The sequence below is a fragment of the Archocentrus centrarchus genome, chromosome 1 (genome assembly GCF_007364275.1).
Source record: "Archocentrus centrarchus isolate MPI-CPG fArcCen1 chromosome 1, fArcCen1, whole genome shotgun sequence".
NCBI classification, from domain to species: domain Eukaryota; kingdom Metazoa; phylum Chordata; class Actinopteri; order Cichliformes; family Cichlidae; genus Archocentrus; species Archocentrus centrarchus.
In genome coordinates, this window is record NC_044346.1 from 32221332 (window position 1) to 32246523 (window position 25192).

Genomic DNA, 25192 nt, shown 5'->3' on the forward strand with positions numbered 1-25192 from the left:
AGTGTTTTCTATGTTTTGGGCATAAACGTTCTTTATTAACATTGGAAAACCAAACACTCATATTTTATTACAAGCGTGTCCAGCTGCTCTTTCCTCTCCCCAGCTGTTGGAAATGACGGTCAAATGGAAACCTATAAGGACACAAGAGGGGCATAGTTAATTTAACTGAATAACTACAATATGGCTTAGTTTTGCCCAAGAACACTTTAGTAATTATAACTTTTTTTTAAAATAAAATCTCATTAAAAATAAAGTTTGCATTCAGAAGTCAAAGTCAAGTGTTCTGGTTTAGCAGTCAGTAGGGAAGAAGCTATTCTCCAGTATAGAATCTGAGAACTGTAGCCAGCGGATATTTCTGTCTTTCCCCATTTAGGAATGCAGATAACATTAAAAAAAAAAAAAAAAAAAAAGAATAAAAAGCTAAATCACCACCTTATGAGAGCCAATGGTTTTGCAATCACACAGACATTTTTAAATGCACGCAACAGTAATATTCCACTCAAATGTGGTTCATTAGAATTCACAAAGCAAATAGAAGAAGAAGAAACAGCCTTTATTGTCCCACAGAGGGGAAATTTGGGTGTAACAGCAGCCGCAGTTATTATAAATATAAATAAAGATATAATAATTCACACTATTAAGAAAAGAATATATATAAAATCAACAAACAATATTAACCTTAATACTACTAATAATAATAACACTATATACAATGTGCATGATGTGCCGGACTATTTACAGTATATTATATATTATCCTACATTGTGTAGGCTATTGTGGTTAAATAGTGTTCTGTCCCCCAAATCGTGTTTCTTGCTTACAGACTGTACAGATTCAAATACAGACCTCTGTTTAGAAAGACTTTAACATACTTACATAATCACTTTTCTGTGATAGCAGGCTTTTTCTTAGGCTTCAATTTGAAGAAAAGGGCGATGGCTGCTAGGCTGGCATATGTGGCCAAAACACACTGAAAGGAAAAATAAAATACTTATAGAAGTTGTGAGAAATACATAAAAGCACAATATCTCTAGACAACTATACAGTTTATATACACAACTCACATTCCTCCTTCCTGTGATTGTGTATGAATTAAAGTACTTGGCAATCCCAGTGAACTGGTGCTGAGTTCCAGCATCGTGTCCTGCCATGATGGATAACAGATGGTCCTATACAAGGAAGAAAAAAAAAAAAAAGTAACTAGTATAATAATTGACAAGCAGACATATTATTGACTGTAGCGACAATTTGATAAAACAATCTTAAGCAGCAATAATTACTTCATCTTCCAAATGCTCCCTCTAGGATTTGCCACAGTGGATCATCTTCTACATCTCACTGTATTCCTGGCATCCTCCTGTCACACAAACCCTCTGCATGTCCTCCTTCACTACAACCATTAATCTTTTTTGTGATTTTCCTCTTTTCCTCCTGCCTGACAGCTCCATATTTAGCATCTTTTGTCCAATGAACCCACTCTCTCTTCTCTGCACATGTCCAAACCACCTCAACCTTGCCTCTCTAACTTTGTATTCAAAGCACTCAACCTGAGCTGTCCCTTTGATATACTAATTTCCAATCCTGTTCATTCTGGTCACTCAATGAAAATCTTTGCATCTTCAACTCTGACACCTCCAGCTCAGCTTCCTGTCTGCCTGTCAGTACCATCATCTCAAAATCATGCATCACAGCAGGTCCCACTACCACCTTGTAAACCTTCCCAATTCACTCTTACTGAAGCAGCAATATATTAAAAAAAAAAAAAGGCAATATAAAAAATTATCCCAAATGATAATTAAATTTTGTATGCTGATCGTATTATTTTAGATACATTGTATCAGTGATTTGGCTGGGAACTATTGATCAGAGAAAGCACGACACAACGGGATATTGTTCCATTTACTGTGAATTTAGAGAAAGAAAATAGCGGTGAATTATGAAATAATCAATTACAGCTAAAATAAATGAAACTTTAGTACTACTAAGTAGACTTTACAGGTGTTATTGAGAGGGGGAGCTCAAGCACGTTTGTTAGTACTATTTTGATCCACCACACACAAAAAATCCTATCGGTAAAGTAGCTACTGGAAGTACTAGCAGTAGATAGTTCCATAAGAGAGTTTGCAGCCTTTGTAGCAGTTGGCTTGACACGATGCGTTATTAAAATGTGACAGACGTGAAGGACATGCTTTTGCATATTCACCCAGCCTGCCAGGTTCTGCTTCTGGTTAAACAATGCTGTAATTTAAATGCACTAATAGGAGATAATTCATCTGCCAGTGCACACTCAATAGTCAGTTAATGTTAGCTTGCTAGCTTAGCCTGCTAGCTAGTTAATTTGTTTCAGATCACTGGGTCAAACAGTACAGCATCACAGATGCGTTTTAAAGACAACTTGACTCAACTCAGAATTGCTGAAAGCAAAGTAAGTGTTCTAATTTGTTTCTAAACATCTTGAGGCTTACCTTTAAGACTCGACCCCGTACAACCAGAATGAGACAGGTGTCCTTCAGCAGAGGCCGCAATGCTAAAGTCGCTAGGAAGTCCTGCCCAAAGTCAGCATTCGAGGACTGCACCATTATTGGTTCAAAATAACGTCACTCAAATTTAAGGTCGAGAACGGTCACTGAATGGCTAATGTCAGTGCCAATCAGTCCGTATTATCTGTGATTGGACAGAAATCGAGACGCCTATGTGAGTTTTTCTTCCGGGTTACGGTCATGGCGTGTTGCTGAGAAGCATGTGAGTTTTGAGAGCCACAAGCCGGGGATTTAATGTGAGAAACAGCTCCTAATTCTGATAGTATATTTAAATGTACGTTTACAGCAGCGCATCATATATCTGGATGTTCAGTCTGCTGGTGATTTTTGCAAATGTTTGTTTCGTTTAAACCTGGTATCGCTCAGATCGTTGTGTCGTGCATTTTGAGTGATAACTTCCACGAATACAGATGGACTTTTTCTTCTGGATCTTTGGATATCTTGGATACAACATGTGGCTCTCGCAGTTTCAGTGATTTGTGTTTGAAACGTGTACACCTGTGAAGTAATAACAGTGGTATCTCTTCATTAATGGTGATCTTATTTTTCGTAGACGTCTTAAGCAGCTTCATAGATGGCATCGGTGGAGGAGGACTTCCCTCGAGGAGGGACAGCAAAAAAGCCAACCCAGAGTAAAACAGTGGTCCAGCGAACAGAAGCGGACAACCTGTTTCAGGTAAAGTTTAACTTCTTTCTCGTTATCGCTGTCCCGCAGAGCGTAAAAACACGTTGGCTAGGTTCAGACTGCAGACAAAATGACCCAAATTAATAAACACAGGTATATCTTTTTTTTATTTATTTATTTTAAATTATTATTTATTGTAGCGTGACCATGGCATGGACAGGCAAATGAGAATTTAATGTAAGTTTATGCCTGGTCTGATCTGAGTTTGTTGAGAGGTGCTGACCAGTGTAGTTAAACATGCTGAAGTGAAGCCATTCACGTCATGATCTCAGCCCTTCTGGCCCCAACTCCACATCTGCAAACACATCCTTACAGAAATTAAAGTTGGCTCTGTTTCTGCTCAGGAACTCTGTGGCTTCCCCTGCAAACAAAATAATTTATGAAATGCTGGCATCGATGAGACAGAAGTGATTGTTACTGGTCCTGATCCCTTGAGCTATTATTATAATAATATGATTATTATCAGTGGTCTCCATGTTTAGTTCTGTACCACAGTTTGCTGCATGGGACATCTTTGTTATTATATTTTTATGCATGCAGGTCGCTTCAGACTCTGACTAGTTCACACTGGATATTGGCTGCATTTTAAAAAAAAACCAGAAAACAAATCTGCTAAATAAATAAAAATTGGAACACTAAGGTTTACAATCTACGCATAGCTGGGGATGTTACTGGAAAAGGATATCATACTTTCTTCTTTTGCAGTCAAACGAGCAAGCTGAAGCTAAGAAAAGAAAGACGGGAGCCAAAGATGACAGCAAAAAGCTCAAGAAGCAAAGGGCAGGTGAAAAAACGGAAGCTGGCCTGACACTTAACGCACCAGTCAAATCTGTGGAAATTCTACATGCTAAGGTAATAAACGTCCCAATAACAAACATGTGCAGAATTTGATTTTATTTAATGTGTTGTCTGGATTAATTTCCTCAGTGTTTTTTCTGCATCTAAATAATAACACACAGAAGCAATTTTTGAAGCTCTTGTGAAAGGTGCTCGTCTCAGTAACAGCGTGTGTGTCTTTGTCCCAGAATGTGAAGGAGGGCATGTTGATGCTAGGGTGTGTGAAAGAGGTGACAGACTTTGAGGTGACGGTCAGCCTGCCTAGTGGCCTGCAAGGCTTCTTCAGCATCAAGAACATCTGCGATTCATACACCAAGATGCTCAGCGAGCAACTGGAGTCAGCTGACACAGAGGTAGGCCTACGTAATAATGGCTTAAATGTTGTGCAAGATGGCAAATTGGGCTTGGTCTTGAGGGCATTTCTATGCATGGTAAAAATTACTGGCTGAGCGTGCAACTGTGTAGTTCTCTCCACAATGTCCATAAACTCTTTTTACACATGCAAGAGCATTTTGAGATTTTTTTTTTCTATATTCATACTTTGTAGGACATCTGCTCTTTGCCTCACCTGTTCTACCCCGGCATGGTGCTCAGGTGTGTGGTTGTCAAGTTGGATGTAGCCAAGGGGGGATCGCTTAGCATCCAGCTGTCAATCAACCCGAAAGTGGTCAACAAAAGTCTTACCTCAGCCACTCTGAAAACTGGCATGGTGAGTCATTAGTGAGCATAACCATTTATAAACATCCACCAAACCTGCATGTACATAAATTATTGCATTTTTTTTTTTGTTTAGGTCTTGAGTGGGTGTGTGGAGAGTGTAGAGGATCATGGCTACATCGTTGACATTGGCATCAGTGCAACCAAAGCATTCCTGCCTAAGGAAGCTGTGAAATTCAAACACAACAGTCCTGAAGGTGCGGGAAAATAACTGTCAGTTATTCTGGAAAATATTTGTTTTGGTTATCATACGGCATAGAGCTGTGTTACAGTTGTTTTTAAGCAACAGAGCTAAAATGTAATCAGTTCAAAAAAGAATATTTCAAGTATTTGTGTTTTCTCCACATGTGCAGAGCTGAAAGTGGGTCAGTATTTGACTTCCCAAGTAGAGGAGGTAAAGAACAATGGTCGCGTGGCTCAGCTTTCCATAGACGCGACTACTGTCGCTCAGGCCTGTGCTGAACCCCAGCATGGCTGGACTCTCACCAACCTTCTGCCTGGCCTTCTTGTCAACGCTACCATCAAGGCGGTAGAGACTGTTTTACCTTATCCACGACTTAACTTCTGTTATTAATATCACATGTTGAAATATATCCTGTGAACTGCATGTAAAAGCCAGTATGTTGGCATTGCAGGTGACCAAACATGGCCTGCTCCTGGACTTCCTGTCCTCGTTTAATGGCCTGGTGGACTTTCTCCACATGGAGCCAGAACAGGCATCCAGCTACACTAAGGGGGTTCAGGTAAAATAGACCTGGCATGTGTAACACACTGTCTGCCTTTGTTTTGAGCTTTCTGATAAAAGAGCAAACACAATTAATATTGCTTGACATCTACGCTAAATAGGTGTTTACATATTTTTATGCTATGTGATCATTTAAGAGTACAAACCTCCTAACACACTTTGCATCCATCCATCCACTCAGGTGAAAGCGCGTGTGCTGTACATTGAGCCATACACTCGTCTGGTGGGAATGAGCCTGCGCAGCCACCTCATTCATCTCGAGACTGGAATTGACCTCGTCCCTGCTGGCGGGGAACGGATTGGTGACGTGGTGAAGGACTGCAAGATGACTGCTATTCACCACATGTCCGGAGCAATGTTGGAACTTCCAGACAAAATGTTGGCCTTTGTACATGTAAGTCAATGCGGTGCTTTGGAAAAAGTTATATTTTGATAAGTCTTGTCTCTTATATATTTTTCCAGCTTAAGATGAGACTGATAGCATTTCTTTTTTTTTGTCTGCATTTGTAGCGGAACCACATGAAGGAGTCTAATGAGCCAGCTAATGAAAACAGAGTGTTTGCCCAGCCTGAGCACACCTGCAGGATCCTGGACTTCAGCCTCATGGAACAAATCCATTTTGCTACTTTACGCAAGTATGTAGCGCTTCGTTTGAGTGTCCACAGTAAGCATAGGCTTCACGTTTCTAATCTTATCTGTTTGCATCCCTCTCTTCTTTTGATTTCAGGAGTGTGATTGCGAAACCATTTTACAGATACCACGATCTTCATGCCGGTCAGATTGTGGAGGTAGGAGCAAAGAATAATTTCTTGTCAGAAACTCGACTAACGCCCACTCAAATGAACTCCTAATATATCAAATATTATATCTTTGTTTAATCTGTACAGAAGCAAATATGCACTTGATTCTGTTTCTTGACCAGGCCTGTGTTGTTGCTGTGAGGTTACTTGGGAACTTGTCTTTGCAAGAAAGCAACTAAGTGTATTTCCCAAAATTTTCCCTTTAAAAAAAAAAACCTGTCCAGTCAATTTGATTTAATTTTTTATTACCTCAAACCACAAATGGAAACTCTCCTTGGCAGACATGTTAAAAATATCTTTGGCTTAGGAACTCCAGTTTAATAATTTAAAACAGTGAGGCTGAATGGAGAGATGACTAACATTAGTTAAAATTGCTGTATATGAGCCTGAAATAATTGGGCACAGTTTAACCACCATCTCTCTTTATTTATTCCCTGTTGTCTGTCTTACATTCTTTCCTCTCCATGTTTCTCTTTCTCCAAGGGGACAGTGTCAGTCCTGCTGAGTCATGGGATGGTGGTGCGTCTGTCTGACCACATTAAAGGTTTCGTACCTCGAACCCATCTGTCTGACATCGTCCTCCAGGATCCAGAGAAAAAGTATTTTGAGGGCATGAAGGTCAAATGCCGGGTAAGTGCACATCTCTGCACTAAAATAAACACAGCTATAAAACTTAAGATGTGAAATTTCAGCTGTGAGCATGGATTTGTGTATTATCTTTACACTGGATACTTATGTCTGAATATTTTGCCTTCAGGTGCTGTCTGTGGACACAGAGAATAAGAAGCTGTACCTGACCAGAAAAAAGACTCTCATTGAAAGCTCCCTGCCGTTGTTCCTGACCTATAGCGACACTCGTCCTGGCCGCGTGTCCCACGGCTATATCGTGAGCATAAAAGACTTCGGCTGCATTGTTCGTTTCTACAACACTGTCAAGGGTCTGGTGCCGCTCGGCGAGCTCAGCTCGGAGCCCATCATCAGTCCTGAGGGGGTGTTCTATGTTGGGCAGGTGAGGTGATCAAACATCTTGTGCACTGCGTCTCCGTTTTTTGCAGCCTTGATTCAGGCTGCATCTCAAAGGTTTCCTTGTCTTGATTGATCACACAGGTGTTAAAGGCTAAAGTTCTTCAGTGCAATCCTGAAAAGGAAAAGATGGTGCTGTCATTTAAGGCAGTGGTGGATAAAGAAATCGAGGAGGCTCCAAAGCCTCAGTTTGACTGTGAGGTGGGGAAGGTAAGATGAAGCTCTTGCGGTGTTTTTTTTTGTTTTTTTAATCTCAGTGGATTTTTCCATTGAAAATATGTTTATCTTCTGTCTTGTTTATGTATTGTAGAGGCTGGATGCAAAGGTGCTGAAAAAGTCACTCAACGGTTTGGAATTGGTCATCCTCCCGGATGAGATCCGTGCTGTACTTCCCACAGTCCACCTCTCTGATCACGTGTCCAACTGCCCTTTGTTGTGGGAGAGCCTGCAGGAAGGAGATATCATCTCAAACCTCATCTGTTTAAGCAAGAACAAGCAGAATCTTGTATCCTGTTTTTAAAATGCCTGCAGATATAATGCAGATCCGACCACCTGATAACCTTAAACCTGCTTTGATTGATGAAATATTTTACTGTCCTCTTGGGCAAATTTACACATCTCCTATATGGGGAAAAATGACAAGCAGAAGAGTTATCTTTTTTTCCTTAGCTGCTTCTCATTTAAAGACTCTCACCAAGAAACCAACAGTGAGATGGTCACTGGAGGAAGGAGTGGTTGCCAAAGATTTCTCTGAGATCGCAGTTGGAATTCAGCTGGTTGGCTGGATCAAAAACATCATGTCCTATGGCGTCTTTGTGGAGTTTCCATATGGTCTTGTTGGACTTGCACCCAAATCAGTAAGTAAAGGGCTTTTGAGTTATAAACTGAAAATCTCTACTTGTAAATCAATTGTTTACTTTCGTGGTTAAAATTTTCATCTTCTCTGCTTTTCCAGGCCATGACAGACAAGTTCCTCAGCGACACGACAAATGCCTTCCAGGTGGGCCAGACAGTCATGGCTAAAGTGACCAACCTCGATGAGGAGAAGCGACGATTCCTGGTCACACTGAAGACTTCAGAGGTCCTGTCACTGCAGAGGGATGCTCAGACTAGACTCATTAACGGTCTGCAGGAGAGAAGAGCAGTGACTGAAATGCTGGCTATGAAAGGTATGTGTGACGTTAATTAGATAGAAACAGTTGCCACTTGCAAGCTGTTTCAATAAATGCCAGATAAGATTTGATTTGCAGAATTCCAGCCATTTGGGAGGATGTGTAGTGAGACGTAAGATCCTTTTTTATTATTATTTTTATTTTTTTTCCAATTTATTTCTAGGTAACAGGGATCTTTGCCAGCAGTTGGCTGCTCTGTCTGTTGGGCAGAAGCTGAAGCTGACTGTGGATGCTGTGAAGGACACTGGTGCTGTATTTAAGTCTGATGACTTGGTTGGTGCTACCATTCTGGCCAATAAGCACCACATCATAGGTATGTATTGAGCAAGAAAAAGTTGACAGTTTTTCAACTGTAAAAAAATAAAAATATTTATCAGTTTAATTTGCTGTGCTTGCAATTTCCTGATATACAGACCGGTATCAGATGCTTATGGCGTAATCAACCAAAATAATGTGGTAAACGATGCCACTGCATTACAGATCAGTTTAGTTGTACAAAAGCTGAAGTTAGTTATTTAGTCTAGAATTTGGGGTTTGGATTGTTAATAAAATAATAAAATCTTGTTAAAAGATCAGCTTAAACGTCTGAAATTCATAATCAGTATTATTGTGTTTTGTAGACCAAGAGATTTATTATTATATCTAGAAGATGATCGGCATATTAATAATGAAAACAAAGACTAAACACAGACTAAATTCAGTATGTACCCTGCACTGTAATGAGTTCTTTGAAATTTTTCTTTTTAATACAATAAGGGGAGCAACAAGCTGTTGTCTTCCTTGTGATTAGTTTGTCATCATAAAGTTTATGTCCAGCAGATGTCAGTCTAATTCAGCATTTATTTGGAGTCAAGTATTAACTTTTCTCTAAGTTCTCCTTGTACATTCTCTCTACCTGCTTCCTAACTTTAAAGATTTGGTCGCTTTGCTTTCTTAAGTGAACCTGTTAATTGTGAAAAAATTTTTTTTTAAATAGAGTGGAACTTATGGACCAAAAAAAAAAAAGAAAGTCAAATAGACTAATGGGCTATGTTTTGTGTATGTTGTTTTCACAGTATTGAAAATGGCAGTGTGTTGTAGCCCTTAACTAGGGAAAGGTGAACTTTACTGATTCATACCATCAGGAGGCTACAGGGAAGTCATTTTGTCTGAAAGATAAGTGCGTATGTAAGCAAAAACCTCCCATTGGCTGCTTATTTTGCAGGTGTTAAACTGACCGAAGGGCAGAAAGTTGGTGCAGTCATCCTTCATGTTGACATGCTCTCTGCCTGTGTCAATGTTTCCATCCTTTCCAAGCTGATGGGGAAGAAGAAGTCTGTGAGTGGTGTTCTTTGTTTCAGACACAATTTTATATATGTGTGTATATATAAATAATATAAAATTAATTAAGAAATGATCAAAAATGAATATAAAAATTCACCATTGGATTGTAATATTTAGATTTTTTTTTTCTCTAGTTGGCTGAAGGCTTGAAATACACAGCAATGGTGCAGTACATAGACAAAGACTTTGCTGTCATCTCACTGGATGACACGGCACAGCTGACTGTGATCCAAACTAGCGGTCACCTGAATGAGGTGTTCCTGTCTGAGTCAGAGAAGCTGAAGGTGGGCATGACTTTGTCGGCTGAAGTTATTGACTCCAGTTGTCAAGAGCTGAAAGGGCTCCCCTTGGTGTCGTGGGAGCGCAGCGTGCCAAAACGACAGCGCACGAACTCAGAAAACCAGGCTGGCAGGGGGGGTCACTGCTTTGGCGAAGTGCTGCGGGGCACGGTGCGGTCAGTAAAACCCACCTGCATTCAGGTTGCCTTAGAGGATGGAAGCTCAGGTAGCGTGCATGTGTCTGAAGTGGTGGAGCCCGCAGAAGTTCGCCTGGGATCTTTTCCCACGTCTTCAGTGAAAATGGGCAGTGCGGTCACCACCAGGGTCATCGGTGGACGGGAAGCCTCCAGTCACAGGTAAACATGGCGGTTGTGCCTCATTTTTATGTGCACCGGTAGACATTTGTTTTGCTTTATGATTTGTATTCATTTTCTTTGTGTATTGTAATAAATGTAGATGTAATTTTAACTGTTTTTATTTCAGATTTTTGCCATTCTCCCATCCCAAATTCAGATACACCATTTCTGAGCTTACTCTGATACCCAGGTAAACGTATAGCACAAATAAATGTGCGTTCTATCACCTGATTATTTATTCCAAACAACCATCATTCAGACATTAATGTCTGCAGCTTTTATTATTAATAAAAGATTGCACAGCTATTAAAAATGAAAATTACAGTAATATTAACTTATTGTGTTATAATTTTTTTTTTTTGTGTGTGTGTGGATTTGCATGCTTTGTGCTTTTTCTGTTTTTCATCATTTTTTGGTTTTTTTTTTTCTCTCTGTAGCAAACTGAATGAGAGTGTAGATCTCAAACCAGTTACAGCAAAAGAAAAACTGAGCAACTACAAGGTTGGGGAGGAAATTACATGCTTTGTATCAAAGGTAAGCTTTGAAGATTGAAATGGCTGGCTTTATTTTATCTTTTGAGGTTCCCCAAAATTCGAAGTGATTGTGCACTGACAAATCAAAACCAATTTCAAAGGAAAATGAAAAGCTTAGAATTTGTTTCCTTTTTCCTTTTTGTTCCATGTCTTCATGTTTCTCTCTCCAGTTTAACCCGGACAGAAAGTCTTTGGAAGTCACGACTGATCCTGGTGTCACTGGAACAGTTGAACTGCTGGCACTGACCGCTGATCCTAAAGTAAGCTTTAGAGGTCACATCATGTACTTACAAATGTATTGGAAGAGCAAATATCATTACCTCGCCCACCGATCGGTGGAGGGAGGTTATGTTTTTGGTCACACCTGTCTGCCAGCAGGATAACTTGGAAATTATAACGTATTTCAATGAAAATTTCTGGAGTTCTTGGGGGAGGTACGAGGAGAAGGAGCAATTGATTAAATTTTGGTGGTGCTCGGGATCATGATCTGGATTCAGGAATTCTTTACCATTGTGAGATGGTGACAATATTCACATATTTGCATCTAACCTTATGAGGAGAAATCAAAATCCTCTAAAAGAATTAAAGTGCAATATTGACCATAAGTTCTATCATAGAGCCAAGTTTGTTCATGATCCAAAAACGGTCATAACCATTACAAGGGCAACACTGGGACCTGAGGGCAGAATTTTGTTCCACTGCATGTAAATGGGATGACAGTAAAGAATCTCTGAATCTGTTTCAGCATATAGAAAATTTGGGGCGGGTGAGGTATCTGCTCTACTGGGTACCTTTCTAGTTTCTAAAAGGTCAAGGCTGAAAATCATCTGATGCTGTAGAGACAAAAATATTTGAAATGAACTTTGTTGTGCTTATTTGAGGATGTCAGCCACCCAGAGAAACTGTACAAGCTAGGCCAAGCAGTCCGTGCCAAAGTGGTAGAAGCAAGCTTCACTCCTCATCGCTTTGTGCTGTCACTCACAGGTAAGAGCTAGTTAATAGACTGCCTAATTCAAAGTGCGACTCAGTTCTCACAAGGTGCCAGCAACAGCAACATTATAGTGCAATAGTAGTGACACAACCCAAAAGTAGCTGAGGTAGAAATTTGAAGTAAAAGTATAACATAAGTGTTTAACACTTCAGTTTACAATAACTGAAGTAACTTAACCTCGTTGATGGAGCTCCCTCTTTAGGCACTAAATCATCATCAGAGTCTGTTCTCACTCTCAGACGTGCCTGGGCTTGTGTTGTTGTTGTTGTGCACTAGGGAACTGAACACATGGCATCACTATATCATGATATGACCCTTTTAAATCATGTGAAAATTTATACCGGTATTATCATAGACAATATGATCTGGCACAGCCCAAGTTAAGAGCACCTCGGACTGTGTGTTTGTGTTATTTTACTATTATTTGGCTCTACTTTTGTAATCTATAACACATAAACCAAATTAATTGAATTCCTGGATTCCTTTTGTTTTCTAGGTGTCCATAAACTGGAGAAAGGTAGCATTACTTTGGGGATGGTAACAAATATTCAGCCACAAACTGGCCTCCTGGTCAAACTTCCCTTTGGGGGCACGGGGACTGTTGCTGTCACAGACATTGCTGATGCCTACAGGCCAAACCCACTGGCTGTTTACAGCAAGGACCAGTTTATCAGGTCAGTAGATGTGGCAGTGACCTCTGGATGACCTCTGGTATGACCTGATGTGGAAGAGAATAGTTTTAAGCTAGTTTTCCTCTGCACTAGCTTCCATAATCGAGCGCAGACTTTAATTCTGCATTTATTTCATTGTTTTTCTAAATTAAGAGTAAGTAGTGGTTAATGCTTTAAATGGTAACAAAGTTAAACTGCATTCACTTTGTGAGGCACTGAAAAACGACAGCTCCCATAAGCTTCCATGATAAAACCCTGCAAGTTAGGCAGCAGAAGTAGATTGATTGTAACTTCGTTTCTTCTCTTATAAAATTAAATTTTCAACTTTATAGTTGGAATGTCTGATGCTTAAAACCTTCTGCAGTGTCCAGTTGTTACAATAATGTGTGACTCCACAGTGCACTCGTTGGCCCAGGTCTGTCAAGCTGGGACACTTGGGGCACAAAAATCTGAAAACATAATGTTTGAATCATTTTTTACTTTTTAAAAACTCTACTCTCCTTATGCAAAGTATTTTTAAGGGATTTCTTCTGGAACACCACTCGGAAGTTCTGGTTTTCCCTTCTTTCCTTGTTAATTCAATACTTCAACCCCCACTTTACCTCGTGGAGTTCTCTTTTTATTTGCTGTGGCAGATTAAATAAAATTGACCTTTTTTCAATGGTTTAGTCAATACAAATGAATATTTTTATTTTTTTGTGTCTGTGTCAGTTGCAGTCTGATTGTAATGGGTGTCTTGTTGAGTTTTCAGTCTGCAGAATTCAGTTGTGTGCCTCTAATATAAAAATATTACAATCCTGAGACTTTTTTATTCAAAATGTTTTTAGTTACCTTGAAGTAAATGCTGAGTTAATTTTTTTTTTTCCATTAAATTTTCAGCTGTTACCTTCTTGATAATGAAAATGACAAGTGGCAGCTATCTCTGCGACCATCAAGGTACGAGAAGGCGTCATTGTGAACTTTTGATTTGTGTCTTTTTGTAACAAAGTCAGAGAACATTTATTGTGTTGTAACGTGCTCCTCCAGGCTGAACCCAGAGAAGGCCAAGCCAACAAAAGACCCAGAAGTGCCGTCTATTAACAAACTCAAGGCAGGCCAGATCGTCAGAGGCTACGTCAAGTCTGTCGGAGAGCAGGGGGTCTTCATCAGGTAACTGAGAAATCCATCCTGTACTGGACATAAGAAGAAGAAAGGAACTAGTGACTGTTTTTGGAACATTTCAGCACCCTTTCTTTCTCATTATTTCTTCTTACTGTTCTATATAATTGTCTTCCAGGTTGTCAAGAAGCATCATCGGACGAGCTGAGCTCCAGCACGCCACCAAATACTTTGTTAAAACTCACAAGGTCATCTCTGAGCACTTGCCTCCCAACACCCTGCTCACCACAAAAATTCTCAGGTAAAATCAGCTTAGACTTTGGAAATTAATCTTCAGAATTTCGGCTTTGTTGTCAAGGTTACACACTGATCCGGCTGAGAATTATGTCTCAAGTGCCTTGAATGTAATGTTTAAAAATTAAAAAGGGAGAAAAAAATTAATTACCATGCAAGATATCAGAAATTCACAGCTGCAGGAAATGACTATTTTTAGACTCCGAACTGTTATCATGCTACCATTTTTAGTTTCTGCTATTCCTGTCTTCAGTATTGACAAAAAGGAGCAGTTTGTCAACCTCTCGCTGCTCTCTGTGGACACCGGGAAACCAGACGTCCTTCCGGAATCTCTTGGTCTGACGCTGCGTCTCGTTGGAGAGAAGAAGAAACAAGAGAAGAAGAGCAAGAAGCGCCCACCGTCTGAGAGCGAGGAGGTGAAAAGACATCTTCATCAACATTTCCTTCCTTCCTTTGTGTTTTCTTTTACATAGTTGACACTTTTATTGGTGAGTCAATGCTTATTAAAAAGCCTTAATGGTTTTCACTGTTCCTTCTTAGCAGATCCCAAAGAAAAAGAAGAAAGAATCAAAGAAGGCAAGAGCTGATGATAACGATAGTGGAGTGGAGGTGTACTTCAGAGAAGAGGATAAGGAAGATGAGGGAAAACCTACAGGAGTAAGCAACTGCTCATAAACTTTTCCATTCTTGTAAATATAGATCCATAGATTAGGTGATTTGAATACACTTATCCAGAATCTGATGAATTGGTTCTCTCCCTCAGCAGGTGACACCCAGTGCATCAGGTCCATCCAGGCTGCAGGTGACAGCAGGTTTCTCTTGGGATGTGGGTCTTAGCTCCCTGAAGCCTGCCTCTGCAGCACAAGAGGAGGACTCGAGTGATGGAGAAGACCAAGAAGGAAGCACCAAGGTGAGAAGACTGTAGAAAGATATACATTATCCCCTTTTCAATCATTTTCAGCTGTATCCCATCTTTTTTTCCTTTCCTTTATTTTACATCGATGTGCTCTTCTCACCTGCCAGCCCCAGAAGAAGTCTCGTCATGAGCTTGAGCAGGAGAAAAAGGAAGCAGAGAAGGCTTTGGTACACAGAGAGGCTGAACTGATGGATCCAAACCTGCGGCCGCAGGATGCGGCTGCCTTTGAGCGTTTGCTCCTGGCATCACCCAACAGCTCGCTGCTGTGGCTCCAGTACATGGCTCACCATCTGCAGGCCACACAGATCGAGCAGGCCCGTGCTGTGGCTGAGAGGGCCCTCAAAACTATCTCCTTCAGGTAATGTATTAGTTACACCTTGCTAGTACTGGGTCTGTTCTGAAATTGGTTGAGTAAATAATTGCTTTAATGAGAAGCTGAATATGTGTAACTAATAAAGTGGCCTCTGCATACAATTTCAAGAAAAAGGCTAGATACATTTTAGGAAGAGATGAGATGGTCACACATGTTGTAAAAGTTTCCCTGCATTGGTCCAGGGAGGAGCAGGAGAAGCTGAATGTGTGGGTGGCCCTGCTGAACCTGGAGAATATGTACGGCACAGAAGAGAGCCTCAAGAAAGTGTCTGAGCGGGCAGTGCAGTTCTGTGAGCCCATGCTCGTATACCAGAAGCTGGCTGACATCTACGCCAAGTCCAACAAAATCAAGGTATTTAACTCACCTCAACTCTTCTTGGTTAAATATTTAAGTACAATAAAATGTTCTGTAGCCTCTGATATCTGCATGTTTGTGTGTGTGTGTTTTTTTTTTTTTTTGTGTACCCAGGAGGCAGAGAACCTGTATAAGATGATGGTGAAACGCTTCCGTCAGAATAAAGAAGTGTGGTTAAGCTATGGGACTTTCCTGCTTCAGCAGGGTCAGAGTGATGCTGCCAGTGGTCTCCTGCAGAGGGCGCTGAAGAGTCTACCTACCAAAGAAAGTAAGATGATCTCCTTAAACATACATATTATTAAATATTACGCTGTCTACTTATACAGTTTTATCTTTAAACCCACCACTGACTGAAACTGACACCATCTTTACATTCTTTTCACCTGTCCCAAGTTTTTCTACAGGATTTGACCTTTTGTGTATTTTCCTCCCTCCTTTTCAGGTGTGGATGTGATCGCCAAGTTTGCTCAGCTGGAATTCCGTTACGGTGATGTAGAGAGAGGTCGCAACATGTTTGACAAAGTCCTGACGTCCTACCCAAAACGTACTGACCTATGGTCTGTTTTCATCGACCTCATGGTCAAACATGGATCCCAGAAAGAAATCAGGTAAACAGCTCATGCCAGTCTGGATTCTTTTTCCATTGTCATGGTTACATTTGATTCCATTTCCTGTAGCATCTCTGTTCCTGAACAGTTACACATGCCCATCTCCAATTAATAATCTAATAAAAACTGATGTGAGCTGGATAATGTCCTGAAGTACTTAATGCGCTCTTTTAACTTTTGCTCCTCGCAGGGCGCTCTTTGATCGAGTGATCCACCTGAGTGTTTCTGTGAAGAAGATCAAATTCTTCTTCAAGCGCTACCTGGAATACGAGAAGAAGCACGGCACCCCTCAGAGCATCCAAGCAGTCAAAGAAAAGGCCATTGAGTTTGTGGAAGCTAAAGGCACAGAGGCTACCAAGTAAAGTCCAACTATATGCAAACACACTGTATAAATGCAGGTCTGCCACACATGACTTGCAGTATATTTGTGTCCTTAGATGTGTGTACAGGTTCTACATCAAAACGATCAACATCTTTAGGTTGTAATTAAGATTTTTGTAATAGTTGTAGTGTTGAACCTGGATCTTATAATTTGATGCTTTCATATTGCAGAATGTAACAAACCTTTGTGACTAGAAATGTTTAACTTAACATTTCATCAACTTGCATTTTTAACAGTTTTGTCATAAGCCTAATTCACGTCATGATTATTAAATTGCTGAATGCTTGAACAGATTTATAAAAGTCTCAATAAAACTTTTTTTTTAATCCATTGACTTGCTGACCTTTCAATAAATCCAACACTGTTACAATACATTACATGACGCTTTATTTAAAATACAAAAGAACAATATATATAGGGAGACATTACATACAATACATACAGGCAAGACTAGTTTTCTATCAGTCTCTTTTTTAAAAGGGAAAAGGGCCTGGGACACAATCGGTAACAATATCGTCTACTTAAATCGTTGTGGTTGTAATCCGGCTGGTCTGTTTCAGCCAGAGGGTGTAACTGCCTCTGGCTGCAGAAGCATTTCACCTAGGTTGGCAGTATTGAAGATGCATGTATGGCACAGGGTTATAGGGTAATTGACATGGTTTGTGCTGGCTGTATTGGTAACACCCCTGAGATAATAGAGGTATCCATACTGATCCTGTAATTTGATGTCCTGCTCAATGCCTGTAGAGTTGTTTGTCTCTGGCAGTGTTGCACCAGTCGTCCAGTGACAGTGGCAATGATATCCAACTTTCTATTGCTGCTCCTTTTCCTGACTTTTTTTTTTTTTGGTGAACAGTGCAACATGGAAGTAGAACTAGGAGCATTTTAATGAAAGATCATTCACCTTTCTCTGACCGATTTGACCAAATCATGTCGGTGCAATCAATATTCAGTTCCCATAAAAGCATATTGCTCAAAGGTTCAGCAGCAATGCTGCTACTTGGGGATCTTTAACATTTCCTGTGAATGTCTTCAAGATGACCACTGTTCATCTCTAGTGTATTTAATGTGTGTTTTCTGTAAAGGGAGCCTGTTCTCTTCGTCCCTGGCTTGTTCACACCTCTTCTGGGTCCATAGGACCCTCAGCACCCTGGGGAGCATCTGAGTGGAGCCGCAGGATGGGTTTGTTACACATGGGGCACACGCTGCGGATCTCTAGCCACTTAAGCAGGCACCTGACAGGACAAGAAAAACAGCTTGAAATAAGACTGCACAGCGAGGATCTGGTTTTTCTCATTCAGGTCTCAATAACAGGAAACTATTGCTGTTGCTTGAGTTTGGTTTGGTTAATTTTTTTTTTAAGCTTAAAGTATCTGGAAAGAATTACCTGTTTAAATGAAAAATGATAACATCTTATACAGCATGTAGGTGGTGGACAAGCTTAAAAAAATAGCAAGTGAATCTCTCCTGATGCTATTGCCTTCAGGCTTAAGTAAAATTCAACTTGGATCTTTTTCACTGATAATGATAAAAAATATATATATATACTGGGTGTTGGGCATGCCAAAAAAAAAAAAGAAGTTTTCTCATTTAAAAATTCCACCAGCAGAGGTCACACGGTGCTTCAACTTTCAGCTGCTGTTTATCACAGTTTTCAATTCATTTTTGAAAGTTGTTTCCAAACACATTAGTGCTATAATAAGATCAGACCTGTGATTTGTGAAATTTTCAACCCAATTATATGAAGCTGTTGCTCAAGTAATATAATATCACTGTCTAATTTTGTGGCCATGTCTAAATATTATGAAGCAGCATTTAATTGATACCACCAATCATAATGAAGTACAAGTTTAAACTACGGTTAATCATTTACACCCAGGCAAACATTCAAATTCTTATTGTATTTGAATCACAGAACCTGATGGGCCACTTTACTGAGGGACTGATGAAACAACGCTCACGTTTACTTAACTAGAGTTCAAGCTGGATCTTTTTTTTTTTGGTGTTTTTTTTGGTGTTAATGATTTATAACAGATTGGGCAGTGTGGCGCATGCCAGAAAAAAACAAAATGCACCGGCCAACAAATAACACAAAGAGAACAGAAAGCTGGGGAAACCGCTCCACCAGCTTGGCTCTATCCTGGGTTGAGAAAATTAAGTAGAATTAATACTAAAACTCCCTAATTAAGACTTTACATCCAGTTTCTGGTTTCATAGTAGTTCATGTGAGTGGTATTGATTGACAGTTTTGTTTTTCTGTGTGTGTATACAGACACTCCTCCTTTGCAGGCTACCTTGCGCACACCCCCTCGGTAAAATGGCAGCAGTAGGTGTTTCCGGTTTCTGAACCAAGCTGAGCTGAAGTTTCTTAAAGTTACTGTGAGAATAAGGTGACCAGATGTCTCATTTTATGTGGGATCTCTCCATCTAACATATTGAGACACTGTCCCACATTTTGGCTCTAATCTACAAAAGCCACAAATGCGTAGCTCAAAAAGAGATGTGCGGATACACCCATACTGCAATCCATACAAACAGCCAAGGTAGCAGCGGTGCCGGCCCGAAGGCATAAGCCACATATGCGGCTGCATAGGGCCCCAGTGCTCACCTAAATTTTCTCAAAACTATTTTTTTAATATGCCAATGTCCTAAAATAAAGAAGAAACTATTATAACACTCATAAATAAATTGTACAGTGATTGTAACAGTGACTTCAGCATGCATTTGGGTAGTTTGGGCAGGCATGCACTCCAGGCAATACTCCAAGTGACTTTGATGGCCCATCAGTTACAGTCATTTGTGGATGAGGCTACAAAATAATGGTTAAGCTCAGGTGACAATGAAGTGGTATTGAGAGGGTCCCCAAATTAAATTTTACTCCCCTTCAAGGATTGGGCCGGCCGAGGGTAACAGTTAACAGTTTTACTGTTACTGGGATAAAAAAGGGGAAAATAAAGTGTGTAAAGACTATAGCATAACTTTAGCTTTCATGTAGGCCTATTTTATTAAGCTAGTGGGAAAATTTTAATTCAAATTAAGTAGATTTGTCCTTATTAGGATCATTGTAACCTGTAACTTAGATAGTGTTTATTCTGTGAGTTAAGATAAAATTAAAGACTGCCTCTCAGCGTGTCCCACACTGTCCCATACAAGCACATTTAGTTTGTTAGGACCTGGACATGCTATTCAAGTAGGGTATTAAATAGGCTTCCCCCAAAAGGTCAGTTAATAATCATTGCTACTATTTCTAATAAGCTTTTCACATCCCTGTTGTATTGACACTCACTTCTTGTGAAATGCATGTGAGCACGGACACACTCCCAGTTCATCTCTGGTCCTGAATTCTTCCAGACACACTGCACAGGTTTGCTGCAGAGCACAAACAACAGTGAGGTTAGTTTGGCTTTTTTCTCTTAAAAAAAAAAAAAAAAAAAAAGGCGTCATCTGTATCGCCACAGAACTAATACTCTTGCCATTTGTAGTTAAATTTAAGCGGTAAATTAATTTCAGTTTTACTTTAGAGTGCAAGTCTGTCAGTGTCTTGAAACTGTGCTTTTATCTTAACTATGTTTTCAGGCGAATGGGCTATTTCCAACTAAAAAGAGAAATTGGACATTGAATTTAAAAACCAAAATTAGCCCTTAGCCTTGGTCTTAAACAAAATACTTAGAAGTTTTTTTTTAGTAATCACAAGAGGAAGGAAAAAGATGTTTTTATAATGCATTTTGAATGAGCACAGTTATTCCTGGAGCCCTACATTCTGCAGGCGCTCTCACACTGACAGTATTTAAGATATTTTCAGCACATCTCCACCCTGAGTATGTGCAGCATGCTAATAACGTCTGAAGGAGAAAGTGATTGAGTGAACCAGCCAGACCTTCCGAGCGTATAATGATCTCATCTAAGCTGGCACGCAAACAATGTGGGCAACAAAATGTGTACAGCTGTCATTGTTTAACATGTGTAAGCGTTTGCAAAAAAAAAAAAAACCCACTGACTTACTCCAAGAAGGCTTAATTTTTTGCTTGCCCCCTTCAGCACCACCTGCAGCGGGGAAATGAGAGAGAGAAAGGAGAAAGCATTTGCTCACGTGAGTTATGTGCGAGCATCACGGTTCTGCTGCGGTGTTACACAGCAGAAAAGCTACAGAGTAAAACACCATTTTGCTGAAAACATCTGCAAAAGTGATTTGTGGTCATTTGTTTCCGCACAGTTCAAAATCTTTTTAATAAATGCAAAGAAAACAGAGTTGCAGCTAGAATTCAACATCCCCTGTGTCTGAAAATGTTCAACTGCTTTCTTCAACTGTCAACACATTACACTGTTAACACTCTGCTACCAGTTTAAATATATGAGGCCTCTTCACACTGCAACTGGATTACCATTTTAAAACCAGAACGTAGCGACACATAGATGGATTCAAGGTCATCTATAAAAGGTGGTGTTAGATTTCACAGTTAATGACACCAGTCTAGAAAGATGCTAAACTCAGGCCTGTTACAACAGGCCTCAGAAGCTGGTGTTAGATGTGCACCCACAGTGGCAGACACCGCAGTGACATACCTCGTTGTAACTGAACTGCTCCCTAGTTCCTTGTTGTTTCAACCTGAGAGAGACATAAAAGACAACATCTGTACAGTAGATATGGCCATCATAACAACTGTAACGTAAGTCTTGCCAGCCTGGGCAACATTAATCTAAATTCTATCTTACCCACCCATCCATCCGCGCACATGTGCACACGCGCGCGCGCGCACACACACACACACACACACACACACACACACACACACACACACACACACACACACACACACACACACACACACACACACACAGACACACACACTTTTAACAGAACTGCTCACATTTCCTGTTCCACCACTACAGTCTGTTACTGTGGCTAAACTGGCAACATTTAAAGAAACTTGTTTGTAGTTTTATTCTCAACAAATATTTTAAAAATATTAGTTATAATCCTGTTGAGTCAGTCAGGATGTTTCTGGCCAATGTTCATCAATATCTTTAAAAAAAAAAATCTGATAAAAGTATTGGTTGTATTATTATGTCATTTTTTAAAATCGGTATTACAAAAACAAATCCTGCTTTAAAAAAAAAAAAAAAAAAAAAAAGATAACATTGCAACATAGCATCGTGTTGCAATGCTTGCTCAAACTTGCCAGACTTTACATTTGCACTAAGTGCATTTTGTGGCAACTTGGATTCAGCCCAACAGTCTTTAAATGCAGCACTGACATCCTGACAATATCATCTCGTTAAAGTAATACACTAAGCATGAGCAAACACATTTTGCTATTGCAAACATATTAACTTAACACATGAGTCAGACACACCACATCAGTATTTATTTGGAGTCTTGTTTCTCTACTTTGGCTTAGATGGCCAGCTGTCGCTAACTCTGTCTGCAGTGGCGCTGCACACATGGCATATAGTGGCTTTAAGAGCCTTTCACTAAAATCTAGTAACTAATGATATAATGCTATTACAATATGTTGCTCACAATAACATTAGTATCACAATACAATCATTCAGACATCATTCAGACATCCATTTGCTGGAGCCCCTGCATGATTTAATAAACCAATAAATATACAGGGCCAGTGTCTCAGTAAGGTATCACATGAGAGAGCAATAGAATGTATTGCTGTATGGGTATTCCCCCACCCCCACTGAAAACAGCTCCCTGCTGCATCTGAAAACAACACAACACTGAAAGCAGTAAGGGCGAACCAAAAGAGCTAAGATGTAGATAAAATGTCACAAACATGAGATGAAATGTGTGAAAATACTCAGATGAACTGCAGAGTTGGTGAAAATTCTTACGAGTTCATCAATACTAGCAACATTGTTGCACCTGTCCTGCACCACGATATTTATAATTAGTTAAACCTAACAGACATAGCGACTGATCTGAGGGTCAGTTTGATTTCTTTGAGTGCTTTGCTTTTGCCTCATATGCAGAATGTTTGCTGTCATACATAAAACCTCGGGCATAATCTGTGTTTTGCTATTTTAACAGTTCTAAACTGTCACACCTTTGGCAGCTGTGCAGGGCAAACACTGAGTAAATTTACATAACGTTTGCTGCTAAAATTAACACATCAGTATGCGAAGATAGCCGGCTGTCAAGGTGGTTAAGAATTCATTTTTAACCTACTGTGGCAGTGTGTTGAAATGCTTGCTCAGACTTGCCAGACAATCATGAAGTACTGGTTTGTTTATCTTACTCCCAGACCTGCCCGACCTACCTGAAAAGGTAGCAGCAGAAGATGAGGCTGAGCATGAAGACGAAGAGGCCGATGCCCAGCACAATGACATAGACATTGAGCGGGAGGTGATAGATGTCAGACCCCATGCTGCAGTAGTGTTCAAAACGCTGAGAACCCAAACCACACTGGCATCCTGCCAGGGAGAGTTTGCAAATAACAGATTAAATACTGAACTTGTTTGTCACCTTGCAGGGTAAAGGTCCAACATGTTGAAGTAAGTTTGAGGAATCAGAACACTTTGTTTCTTATGCGGTTTCTTTTTAAATGCAACTTCCACTCGTTGATATGATGCCCATGAGAGAAAAAAATTAACAAAATCCTGTTTTTCTTCTATAGGTCATATATTTTAAATTGGTTTTAAGCTGCATTTCTTCCCTTTAAAACAGAAAGCTGCTGAAAAGAAGCCTGCAGCATTGTTTAACTTGCCACTATATCCAGCAATCTAGAAAGATTTGAAAGTGGTTACCACAACAGTCCTCTAGTATCACTAAGAATCTTTGTGTGCCAGCAGATATGAATTATGAATTCCAAATGCATGTGGCACTCTGGGTAACCACCACAAAATCACAAGTTTTACTAACAGTCTATTTGTCGAGGGTTCAAAATTAGCAATTGCTTGGTTGCAGGTGTGTCTGGGGAGCTGTGACTGGCACTGTGGTGGCAACTGAGACGCTCACAGGACTGTGCGTTAATTTGCTGTGAACAAGACAAACATGAAGAGCAGACATCACTTCCGCCGCACCACCATCTGTTCCACAGACTCTACAGAGGTGACTGGTGGAGTGTGTGTGCATGTGTGTGTGTGAGAGAGAGAGAGAGAGCACTCGGGGACGACAGAGTAAGGCCGTGTGGTGTCTGTGTGGTAGAATCGAAATATGTGTGCGTTGCAGGTGGCAGGGGGTGTGATGCATTGAACAGAATGAACTCAGGGGACAAGGGCCATTTGGTAAAACAATAGCAGAGGAAGCCCCACTTCCACAGGCCACATGTGTTCCTATTAATTTGCAGCGAGGATGCTCTTTGCCAGCCTCTAAATGTCCATGTGTCTCTCTTTAGAGTGAATGAATGGGTACAGCTTGCACACTGTGGGGGGTATGGGTAGGGTAATTTGACATGGTTGGGGGTTGGGGGATTTACAGGGGGGGGTGGAGTAGTATAGGGAAGACCTATTGTAGCATAATGAAAGGTACAATTAGGAATCAAACATGGATTCACCCAAAAGAAAAATAAATGAAAATACTGAATAAAGTAAGAGAATAAAATATCAACAGGTACAGTTATCATAGCTGTCAAAAATAAAAACACGTCCTGGAAAGCAGCTTATGTTAAGTGCTCTCACCTCACTCTTCAAAACACTATCTGAGGCCTCCACTCTCAGTAATCTGCCCATTCACAAGCACATCCATTATGTGAATCCCATTAGCTAGCAGCCAGCAACTAAGTAACTGAGTTTATGAAGTAAGTACATGTGCTTCCATCTCTCATGTATTTAGAGAAGTGCCAAAGAATCCACTCACTTACCGTTACACCATTGGAATGGTTGCATGAAATGTGACTCCCAAGGCAGAGGCAGTAAATTCAGGCCCTGTCAGAAAAAGGCTGGAGACAAGCCAAACTCGTGGGCTGGAGCTTCGGACACTGAGATCTGTTTTGGAGTCTAGATTCAGTTACACTGAGCTGGATTGCTCTTTTTTGTTGAGTTTTGCTAGCTCGTGAAAAAAAACCAACAAAAAAAAAAAAAAAAAAACAACCATCAAGATTCTCAGATTTGCTCAGATTCCACAAATCCTCTGGAGGTGTGGTTTTGTTGGCTCAGCAGTCTGTGCTGCCCAACATTCCCAAATCTGGATTAACCACTCCGTGTTAAGATTGGGAGATTTGGGACTGAGGTTTGGATCAGGACTGGAGACCTCATGTGCTCCTGGATCTCAGTGAGAATGATGTCATCACAGAGGAGAGAAGAGACAAAGAAAACCTGTTTAGATGAAATGATTGTTTCTCATATACCTCACACCATGTGCAGTTCAAGAGTTGTTACTGTGAAAAGCTGATTCGCACTTGAACACGATGTGGTAAACAACAAGGGCTGCTTGGTAACAGGAAATACTTACATTTCCAGGAGAAAGGGGCCTCTTTGACTTCACTTTGTGTCTGCAGTGTCGTCCCTTCGCTAAATTCTGTAACAGCCAGCTTTCAAAATGACAGT

The 25192-nt window shown here is 40.3% G+C and overlaps 3 protein-coding genes across 7 annotated transcripts; 1 reads left to right on the plus strand and 2 right to left on the minus strand.

The window, feature by feature from the left end:
- Positions 1-4: 4 nt before the first annotated feature.
- Positions 5-2615, minus strand: atp5md (ATP synthase membrane subunit k). The gene is made up of 4 exons (XM_030730571.1): positions 2466-2615; positions 1065-1169; positions 877-970; positions 5-131 (listed from the first exon to the last, which is right to left on the minus strand). The coding sequence occupies exons 1-3, from the start codon at positions 2577-2579 to the stop codon at positions 881-883; spliced, it is 309 nt and encodes a 102-aa protein (XP_030586431.1). The 5' UTR covers positions 2580-2615; the 3' UTR covers positions 5-131; positions 877-880.
- Positions 2616-2687: 72 nt separating this feature from the next.
- pdcd11 (programmed cell death 11) lies at positions 2688-17026 on the plus strand. 5 transcript variants are annotated; one of them, XM_030730582.1, is made up of 36 exons: positions 2688-2776; positions 3094-3216; positions 3931-4077; positions 4251-4415; positions 4610-4771; positions 4856-4976; positions 5133-5308; positions 5415-5522; positions 5706-5918; positions 6035-6159; positions 6252-6312; positions 6808-6954; positions 7082-7333; positions 7432-7557; positions 7658-7852; positions 8034-8204; positions 8303-8516; positions 8683-8832; positions 9724-9836; positions 9977-10476; positions 10604-10666; positions 10914-11010; positions 11180-11269; positions 11891-11993; positions 12497-12674; positions 13551-13607; positions 13698-13820; positions 13948-14070; positions 14317-14479; positions 14604-14720; positions 14827-14973; positions 15087-15337; positions 15535-15703; positions 15821-15974; positions 16149-16314; positions 16505-17026. In XM_030730582.1, the coding sequence occupies exons 2-36, from the start codon at positions 3115-3117 to the stop codon at positions 16674-16676; spliced, it is 5421 nt and encodes a 1806-aa protein (XP_030586442.1). In that variant the 5' UTR covers positions 2688-2776; positions 3094-3114; the 3' UTR covers positions 16677-17026. The 5 variants fall into 5 exon arrangements, with proteins under 5 accessions (XP_030586442.1, XP_030586467.1, XP_030586478.1 ...); XM_030730607.1 differs by having other exon boundaries at positions 14830-14973; XM_030730618.1 differs by having other exon boundaries at positions 14607-14720; positions 14830-14973.
- Positions 17027-17060: 34 nt separating this feature from the next.
- LOC115788375 (RING finger protein 122) lies at positions 17061-24698 on the minus strand. Its single transcript, XM_030741370.1, has 6 exons — positions 24508-24698; positions 22966-23119; positions 21260-21302; positions 20699-20740; positions 19983-20065; positions 17061-17931 (listed from the first exon to the last, which is right to left on the minus strand). The coding sequence occupies exons 1-6, from the start codon at positions 24530-24532 to the stop codon at positions 17811-17813; spliced, it is 468 nt and encodes a 155-aa protein (XP_030597230.1). The 5' UTR covers positions 24533-24698; the 3' UTR covers positions 17061-17810.
- Between the last annotated feature and the right edge of the window lie 494 nt (positions 24699-25192).

What these genes read in the sequence shown, in the direction of transcription:
- pdcd11 (XM_030730582.1), top strand. Translation starts at nt 3,115, where the DNA reads ATGGCATCGGTGGAGGAGGACTTCCCTCGAGGAGGGACAGCAAAAAAG. An exon ending in TGGAAATTCTACATGCTAAG is followed by an intron (nt 4,078 to 4,250) that starts GTAATAAACGTC and finishes TCTTTGTCCCAG; the next exon opens with AATGTGAAGGAGGGCATGTT. An exon ending in GAGCAGGGGGTCTTCATCAG is followed by an intron (nt 13,821 to 13,947) that starts GTAACTGAGAAA and finishes ATTGTCTTCCAG; the next exon opens with GTTGTCAAGAAGCATCATCG.
- LOC115788375 (XM_030741370.1), bottom strand. Translation starts at nt 24,532, where the DNA reads ATGCAACCATTCCAATGGTGTAACG. An exon ending in ACCATTCCAATGGTGTAACG is followed by an intron (nt 23,120 to 24,507) that starts GTAAGTGAGTGG and finishes TCTCCCTGGCAG; the next exon opens with GATGCCAGTGTGGTTTGGGT. An exon ending in AGCAGTTCAGTTACAACGAG is followed by an intron (nt 20,741 to 21,259) that starts GTATGTCACTGC and finishes TCCCCGCTGCAG; the next exon opens with GTGGTGCTGAAGGGGGCAAG.
- atp5md (XM_030730571.1), bottom strand. Translation starts at nt 2,579, where the DNA reads ATGGTGCAGTCCTCGAATGCTGACTTTGGGCAGGACTTCCTAGCGACT. An exon ending in TACGGGGTCGAGTCTTAAAG is followed by an intron (nt 1,170 to 2,465) that starts GTAAGCCTCAAG and finishes TTCCTTGTATAG; the next exon opens with GACCATCTGTTATCCATCAT. An exon ending in CAATCACAGGAAGGAGGAAT is followed by an intron (nt 971 to 1,064) that starts GTGAGTTGTGTA and finishes TTTTCCTTTCAG; the next exon opens with TGTGTTTTGGCCACATATGC.